The sequence below is a fragment of the Tenrec ecaudatus genome, chromosome 18 (genome assembly GCF_050624435.1).
Source record: "Tenrec ecaudatus isolate mTenEca1 chromosome 18, mTenEca1.hap1, whole genome shotgun sequence".
Classification (NCBI taxonomy): domain Eukaryota; kingdom Metazoa; phylum Chordata; class Mammalia; order Afrosoricida; family Tenrecidae; genus Tenrec; species Tenrec ecaudatus.
The window spans coordinates 46,738,104-46,747,425 of NC_134547.1; the positions used below are offsets into that span (position 1 = coordinate 46,738,104).

Sequence of the window (9,322 nt, forward strand, 5' to 3'; positions counted from 1 at the left end):
GCCCACCTCCCGGCGCAAAGGGCTCCAAGCGCCATCTGCAAATAGTGCTCCAGTGCCATGTGCTATCACAGTCTCTTCTAAATTTGGAGTCTGCTTAGGGAGCACCTCCTGCCAAACACACTCTCTCCCAGGCTTTCCCCACCAAACACAACCAAATCTAAGATGCCACCTGAAGGACATCTCTCTTGGGAGGTCGCCGGGCTCCTTGCAGTTCCCTCCTTCGTCCCCACAGTCTCTCAGGGGATGGGCTGCTGGGGAACATGACTATGTGCTCACGATCTGTATATTGTATGTACTCACTGTCTCTTCCTTAGACTGTAAGCTGCTTGAGGGTAGGCTTCATTCTTGACTCTCTGTCGCCTTTCCCACAGGAATTTCGAAACCTGATTGTGGATCCACCTCTTACTACCTCCTGCCTGGTCACATTGAGCCCAGCTCTGCACTTGAGACTTCTGCTATGTCCTGGGCAATATAATGGAAGGTGTCAAGAGATTCAGCTCTGTTCTGTAACCCTGGGGAAGTTGCTGAATGCCTCCGCACCTCAACGTTCTCAACTGTTAAATGGAGCTCAAAACAGTACATTTCTAACTGGATGCCTTTGAGACTGAATTGAAATGTTGCATTGAAATGTCTGGTCTCTCCCCAAGTACATGTGAGAAATTGGAGGACCATCAGTGATGTAATGGAGTGACATTTTTGGATCCCTGGGGTGGACTCGATAGCAGAGACTACTGAGGATCTCGTGTAACTTGCTTCTATCTCTTCCAGAGCACACTGCAGGCTGCATTTCCCCCATTTCCTCGACACTGGATGCATTCGATTGACTCGGTTCTGTCCATGGTATGTAAGCACAGCACCCCCCCCCCCTGGCTGCCCCAGAAAATCCTCCCTCACTTGGCCCTCCATTCTCTCTCCCTCCATCTGTCGGCTAAAAGCAGAGGACCATGCTCTTAGAGAAGGAAAGAGCCACAACATAGAAGGGTTGTGGATTTTTAATTGACCACGTGAAAGGGTGCATGCCATTCAGGAACACTTGGCTAGACTTCACATGAGTGACACAAAGGTATTTCATGTGGTAGTCTACTAAGATGTGGGAGGTGACCCTTTCTGGTGGCTAAAGATTTTTTTAACTCCCTTGGGAAGTTGCATTCACTGTTACAGAAGGTTCATTCCTCCTTAAGTTTCCGGGCTCTGAATCGTCTACAGCTGCGGTGCAGCTGCCATTTAGGGGCTGAGGGTGTCCGACACCCAGGAAGACTCACTTGAAGAAGCCAAGTATTCCTAACCGGTACTGGGCGGTCACAATCAGCACATCTTCATAAGCAGCCAAGGCAGATCCATCGAAAATGGAGGCTGAGCCCGTCTCAAAACCACCCCCAGGAAACCACACCATGACCTAAGAAAAAAAGAGAAATTCTCCAGTCAGCCTGCCAGATACCCACATCCCACCCCACGCAAGCCGGGACCCCACTCCATCAGGGAGATGTAACAGTCCCATTTTTCTTTCCAAGTAGAGTCGCAAGGTCATGTTCAGACTCTGATGTCCAAATTGCCTGGACTTGAGACTCAGCCCATCGACTAACTAGCTATGTCACCTTATATAGGCTCCTTCACCACTCTGAGACTTGTTTGCACATTTATAAGATGTGGAAAATGAAAGTATTTATCTCAGGAGATGATTATGAAATGTAAATAAACGTCTCCATCTAAGGCTCAGGGTCAGCATATTTCAAGTGCACAATAAGCCTAGGATCCAGGAGAAGATAGAAATAATTGGAAGCCACATCTGAGAGCAAATGAAGCTTGGCGGTTTTAACTTGAGGGCTTGGGGGTTGCTTTTTTTTTTTCCTCCTCACCTAGAGTCAGAAAAAAAGAAAGAAAGATAAATGTAGAAACGTTACTATATTGCTTAGAAAAACTAGGACCAGGGTACATATAACATTATCAAATACTATTAAACTCAAAGCCAAACCTGTAGCCACTAAATCTCTTCTGACCGTGACGATCCTTTAGGACAGAGTAGAGCTACCCCATCGCATTTTCAAGGCTGGGCCTTTCTACTTCCACGAAGAGTTACCGTCTCAGGAACCCACAGGGGAAGCTCTACCCTGTCCTATAAGGCCGCTGTGAGTCAGCATTGAGTCGACGGCAGTGAGCTTGAGATTTGAATGTAATCGAAGTCAACTGCTACGTCTTTCTCAGACTGAGTGGCTGGAGGAGTTGAACCACTGACTTTTTGTGGCTAGAGACCCAACACTTTCCCTACTGTGCTGTGGTAGTTACATAATCTGTCATCAAGTTGAGACTTGAGTGAAGGGGTGGGGTTTAGCCAATCAGGTCCCAGCTTGATGACCTCATTTGGAGGCACTAAGGTGATAAATAGCTCGCTGGAGGCGGGGCACACACTCCCTGCGAAACATTCCTGCAGACAAGATACATGAAGCTGTGCCAGAGCCTTGGAGCTGGAGGAGCCACGTGGAGACCCTGCCAGCGCTGAGATGCTTCCACAGCCACTGGATCCACAAGACTTCCCACCCACTGGCCTGTGAGCTTCCTGCATTCAGCATCATTGTATGTGATGGGTGAGTCTGAAGAGGAATTTATAGATTGGTATCGGATATGAGTGCTAATGTCAGACTTAGGGACTTGATCTGGACTGGGCTGGGATGTTTTCTGCGCATACAGTTGCTCTTGTATATAAAGCTCTTTCTTATACACATATGAGGCTCCCTGGATTTGTTTCTCTAGTCAACCCAGACTAACACATGCCCTACCAGGGTGCCTTCAAATAGCAAAATGTATATGCCCGGTTACAAATTCCTTTAGTTTCAATTTAGCTTGTTCTTCCAAGGCCATACCAAAGACTCCAATGTGTGGGAGAAGAAAAGAGAAGAAGCCACCAAGGAAAAAGGGACACTTGGCTAAGCACTGACTTTGGCGCCAGGATCTACCACTGACAGTGGGTACAAGCTGGAGAAAATCGCTGCTAACACTTTCCCTGGACCTCATCTTCCTTGTCTGTAGAATGGGTCTACTGATCCTTACTCCACAGGGTTGTGTGAGATAACACACTGTGTCTGGCACATAGTCAATGCTCGATCGGGGTGACTGTGGTGGTCCATTACAGTGTGTCTCCCATTGCTGGAGCACAGGGGAAGAGCAGGATGGGGCGGGGGGGGGGTTGTTCCAGAACACATCCCATATCTCAAGGTGGATCCTCCACTGCCTCTTTCACACACAGATCTCCTTGTATTGAATTGTTAAGTTCAATGCTTAACACAATTGACATCTAACTTAGTGTGTTCGTCTAGGTACGTTAGAGGGAAAAACCCACAGAAACTCATGTATAAGAGAGAGTTTTATATAAAGGTTAAGTTTCTATAAACTTAATAGAAATTTATAAACATCAAGAAAGCATCCCAACCCAGTGCTGCCCAAGCCCATAAGTCCGACATTAGCCCATATTTCTGACACCAATCTACAAAGTCCTCCTCCATCTCACAAAACAGGCGTAATGACGTAGACTGCAGGAGGAAAGCCTAATCAGTGAACGTGCAAGCATCTCAGCACTGGCAGGGTCTCCAGACGGCTGCTGCAGCACCCAGGGCAGCATCAGGGTAGGTTCATGTGGCTTCTCCTCGGGGATGTCTATCATGAAGTGAGCCTTGCCAGGTGAAGCAGGGAACTGGCTATGGCAATCCACCCTGGTCTGACCATCACAAAGCAAGAGACCCAAGAACTAGAAAGGTGAGGCTCACTGAGCTATTTAGCTCTCTGCCCTTCAATTAACTCCACATGAGTTTATTGGCCAGGTTGGCACAATAAACTAACTATATCACCTGGAAAGAGAAAAGGTGAAGGATGCCATTTTAAAAAGAAAAAAATCCAGAAGAGTTCTTTAAAACAATGGTTTTTCTAAAAGTTTACACATGATTAAATAGTCAACAGAGGAAAGCAAATTGAAAGCAAACCAGAGGTCAAGGCGCTACAATCAAGACTATCAGAGCAGAAGAAAACTCCTGTTTGATATTATGATAAGGAGCTTTCTTAAGAGGAATTGATGCACCTAACGATTGCATTTTCATTTAACCCAACAAGGAGTTCGATCCGATTTCTAATTCCCAGTCACCTGGCCTGAATCCCAGGTCACGAATCTGGCAGCCAGAGCCCCAGGGTCCCAGCGCCACAGGCGGCCTTACAGGGAGATCGGAGCCAGGAAGAGCATGAGCCGGCGTGTAGATGTTGAGGTACAGGCAGTCTTCCGAGACTCTGAGGTGCGGGTAATGCACTTTCAGCAAGGGCTGATTTGTGATCAGCCACTGCGTGTCTTGGAGGCACCTTGGAGAAGGAGAGGAGAAAGCCCTGGAGTTGGTGGTGGTGAAGTTCCCTGGGAGAGGCTGATTCTCCAAACAGTGGAGAAATCTAGCAGTCTCCCCCACCTTGAGCAGATGATTGAGGCACATCAGGAGCAATATCACAAATTCAATCATATTGAATCAACAAAGACTAACCCCAATGGTGCCCTTTGATAGGATTCCTGGGAAGGAAATCACAATGTGCCAAGTAAAGTGCCATTTAGTCCCCATGAGTTCACCAAGTGACACCCTCCATTGTATAGGCAACACGGGAAGACTCAAGCTGGCTCAACTCGTGCCCAAACTGGAGAGGGAAGGGTTGAAGATCAAGGACTTGGCCCCTATCACCTCCTCTTCTGTCTCCACTGGAGCAAAGGGACAGTTCTCTACCAGAAACTGAGCCTGATCTCCAGGCATCGAGGCCTCTGCTTAAGCTGCTGCCTCTGCTTCGCCCCTGCCCCCCCATCTGCTTGCTCATGACCTTCCCTTTCCTTCGCGTCTGGTGCTGTCTCCTCCGAGAAGCCCTCTGAGGTGTATTCAGTTAGAGCGCAGCTGTTCTTTGGAGCCACACATGTATTTTGTTGGTCTCCTGTGCTTGTACAGGAATGCCAGCAGCCTCCCAACCTAACGACGAGGTGTGAAAACTCCAGGGTTCACCTCTGCGCCCCATATCTTTCAACGCAGAGCTGGAAGCAAGGGAGGATTAAATGAGCTAACACATGTGAGTATTTCTATCATACTAACTGCTCGATTACGCTTAGATATTCCTTCTTCTCTTCAGTAGCATCGTCCGCAGCATGAGCAGTAGGAAAACATCACTGTAAATCTACGCTTCCTTGTTTATGACTCCTGCCCCCTTGTGTCTTGCTATATCCGAAACGGAGGTCAGGAAGCCAGCTCTTACGGCTAGATGGTTCTCGCTGATCCAGCAACCTCCTCTGATCCTCTAAGCATGGCCTTGGCCACCTTATATTTTAATTTCCCATTATCTCTGAGGCCCTCCCCATCACCAAACTGCAAACTCTTTGAGGACAATACAGATGAATTCACGGTGGTGTCCCCTAGAGCCTGATAGAGAACCAAATATTGACTTGATGGTCAATCAATATTAGATGAATAAATAAATGAATCAAATGACTGAACAAATAAACAAATGAGTTTCAAGTTAGTGCATTCAGTCTCTGGGCATCGTGTTTTGATGGTGTAGAGCAGTGGTTCTCAACCTTCCTCATGCTGCGACACTTTCATACTGTTCCTTGTGTGGTGGGGACCCCCAACCATACAATTATTTTCATTGCTACTTCATAACTGTAATTTTGCTACTGTTCTGAATCATCATGTAAATATCTGATATGCCAGATGTACTTTCATTGTTTCAAATTGAACATAAAGCATAGTGATTACTTACAAAACAATATGTAATTATATATTGTAAAATATTTATTTCTAATTATAGATATGAAATTTTGTCTTGAAGCATGGTATAACCTGGGTAACAGGCTTCATGTGGGGTATGCGTATGTGGGTGTATCTGCATGTGGGCAGACCCGCCTGGAGATGGGTAGAGGAGCGGTGTCTTGGTTCCTAAGACCATCAGAAATGTGTGTTTTCCGATGGTTTTAGGTGACTCCTGTGAAAGGGTCGTTCAACCCCCAAAGGGGTCGCAACCCACAGGTTGAGAACCGCTGGTATAGGGAGTCTTTCTGCCTGTTTCCCAGTGCCAAGATCTATGAAAGCCCACCTGAAGGGCTGCACAGAGTTTAAATTGTTGGAAAGTTCCTTCCAAGTCTCACCTACTGCCCAATGGATGTGGCCCCTGCACAATTACCCTGGTAACTAGGTGCCCGCCTAAGCTTGAAAATTCCCGGTGACTTGGGGCACCTTATCTTCCAGGCCACCTCTGCCAAAGCGATGTGTTCATTCATACATTCACGGACCTGTTCAGAGTTCTCCCTGTTGATCAGACCAGACTTTGCACTAGGCATGGTGTCAATGGCTATATCTTGACTTTCAGCTAAAATCCCTACAGTGCCTTCCTTCCATCTGAAGCCTCTTAGCCAGTTGGTAACGCCATTTCTAACCCAATGACCCAGTGAGCCCCTCACAAGCCTGTCTCACTCTGGGTGGGGTTCAGAATCCTGAGAGAACTTTCCTGCAACCCTCTCTGGAGGCTCAGATTCAGGAAGTCCAAACAGGAGCCCAGAGAATCTGCAGAATTCCTGGGATTTGGCTCATTTGGGAAGCATGGGGTGATGAGAGCATTCACTCGCTTCTGCACCCATCTCTTCCCTCCTGGTCCCTACCCCTCCTCTCTCCCTCTAGGCAGCATAACCCTCCTCCGCCCCCCCCCCCAGGGCTCTGCCCCCAGGTCCCAGGATCCCAGGCCACCTGTGGGATCAAGCGTCAGTCTTACAAGTTAGGGTAGGAGGTGGCCTCTCGGAAACCGCTCCAGGGCAGTGCTGGCTGTGGAGCCGCAAACCTCAGTGGTCCTAGAGGTGGGGCAGCAAAGGGGATCCCAAGGAAAACTTCCACAGGCGTGAGGCTTCCCAGCACAGAGACTTGCTTTCCTCGGAGCCCTCCGAGCCGGGTGTTCCTGGTTGGCGCGTCAGCAGCAAGCCCTAAAGGAAGGCATGGGGAGAATCAGGAACTAGCTAGGGAGAAGCAGGGGGATAGGCCCAGTGTGGGGTGCTCTTTCTTCACCCCAAATGTGCAGTAGAGAGTATGTGAATACACTCTCAGTGAACCCACATTAGAAGTCGCTTCAATCAGCCGGTACCTGCTTCCTTTCCCCCAAGAGCTTGACATCAAACGACAAAGGTTCCCCCAGTGAACCCAGGAACCCAGGACTGATAAGGGCAAGGCTCTGGAGACCCTAGAATTCCAGCAGAATTTCCACCCTCCCATGAGCTTCATACCCACCAGAGAAACTACTGGTAAATCCGGGTATCAGCTATCTGGTCAATGACTGAAGTATTTTTAACATTCAATTTTAAATAACTCCTTTCAGACCATTACCTGGAGGCATCCTAAGCAGTAGCATCTCTGATCCTGTGCTTTTAACGAGTGAGGTGGATGACTTTAAGTCGACCTTAAATTCAATACACATGCTCAATCTGGTGTTGTCTGTTGATATCAAGTCCATGGCAATCATGCATGTCAAGTTGAGCTCCTCCCTACGGTTCTGGAGGCTGTGGCTGTTTGAAAGCGGATCGCCAGGCCTGTTTTTTGAAATGTCTCTGGGTGGGCTCAAGCTGAGAACTTTTCAGCTAGCAGTCTAGTGCTTCACCCTCAGAACCACCCAGGGGTGCCATGAATAAATGCATGGGCATTAATTAGAGACATACACATGGGTGAACATTAAAACAATCTCAACCAGGTGCCACCCGAAATCATCGTATCCATCTCCAGGGGTACGCAGATGAGACAGCCCTGTGGGAGGCTAAATTTGGCCATGCCTCGCAGTTTCCGTATGTCAGGGTAACCTTGAGAAGGAAATTTCCCAGCTATTTACTTGGCAGGACACGGGGGTTCTAGCCTCACTTGTCCAAATATCATTTCAATGATGAAAGTCTTGTCATTGCAGCCAAAACCACGCTCCATATCACACCCCTCTCCAGTGCCAAGACGGAGGGCTCGGAGAGCCCTTTGCAGGAGGCAGGCAACCCAAAGGCAGGGCCAGAGCCTCCCCTTCTCTACTCGCTACAGAAGGAGCCTGGGGCCCCCCGAGACTCTCAGCAACACCACATCGGCCAGGGGCCCTCAGAGACTTCTGAGAAGTAAGTTCATTTCCAACATTGAGTGTGTCCGTTGCCATTAGGCGTCTTCAAGTCGATTCTGACTTGACCTTGTGTAGCACAGCATGAGACACGGCCGTTCCCACACCATCCTCACTACTGCTGTTACGTTGAAGCCTGTGGTTGCAGCCACTGTCAGTAAGTATTTAAAACAAACAAAAGCCCATCCCTTGCCTTTGAGTCCGTGCCATCTCACAGTGACCCTAGAGGACAGAGTAGAGCTGCCCCTGTGGCCGTTTCTGAGACGGTCACTCTTTATGGGAGTAGAAAGCCTCATCTTTCTGCCATGGGGTGGCTGATGGTTTTGAACTCCTGGCCTCCGGGTTAACAGCCCAATGTTTAAGCACTCCAGCCTTAGGATCCTGGTTCAATAAGTAGCGTCAGTGGAAAATCTTCTAAGAGGCCCCTCCTCCCCCTTCCCTTCCTTTTCTAAGAAACCCCTTCTTCTACCAGGCCTCTCACCTTTGGCAGCAGCTGCAAGGACCCAAACCACCCAGATCAAGTTCTGGCCAGGGTGCACCCACTTCCCACTTAGCTGCTTGAGCATCCTGAACATCCACAACTACTGCCAGCTTCTAAGAGTTCCACTCAGGAGCAAGAAAGAGCTTCTGGTTAGTAGGTAGCTATTGAGTAGGCAGGTACAGGGGACAAAGCCAGTGAAGAATATCTGTTGGCCAATATATAAGAAGGAACTGGTCAAGCAGGTCTTTCTTGTTCTCATTTACATGAGAAGAAGCTGATGATTAACTCTTTCACCGGTGAAAGACACTTTGGTTGGCTTTGTACTCATAGGATGGTAGAAGTAGGAGGGAAGGCTATGATATGATAATTCAGGAATATCAAACTCATGTACCTACAGGGAACAGGAAGGTAGCTAACAAGCAGTGAAATTGTCCAAGAGAAATGCAAAAGGGAGTGGTGGGGACTGTGGCAAACTAAACAGCATGCACTCTATATAAAGGGAGTCGTGACTTCTCAACTCTAGTCCACTTTTGCCTTGTGGCAATGTTGGTAGACCAAGCCAGAAGTGGTTTTCATTCCTTTTAAAAATCACCATGTATGTCCAACACGGCATCTTTACAGATTGAATTATACCATGGGCCACTTCTCTGCTACTGTGATCCAGGTCCGGGATCTCCAGTGGAAATATGAAGCAATAGGCTGAAGAATGTG

The 9,322-nt window shown here is 48.1% G+C and overlaps 1 protein-coding gene across 1 annotated transcript in view; it reads right to left on the reverse strand.

Annotated features, from left to right (window-relative positions):
* LOC142431721 (carboxylesterase 5A-like) overlaps positions 1 to 8,696 on the reverse strand; it is an 80,468-nt gene extending 71,772 nt beyond the window's left edge. Inside the window, 4 exon segments of the mRNA XM_075536700.1 lie at positions 1,263 to 1,396; positions 4,200 to 4,338; positions 6,769 to 6,973; positions 8,612 to 8,696. Of these exon segments, the coding sequence (XP_075392815.1) occupies positions 1,263 to 1,396; positions 4,200 to 4,338; positions 6,769 to 6,973; positions 8,612 to 8,696 (563 nt within the window).
* Between the last annotated feature and the right edge of the window lie 626 nt (positions 8,697 to 9,322).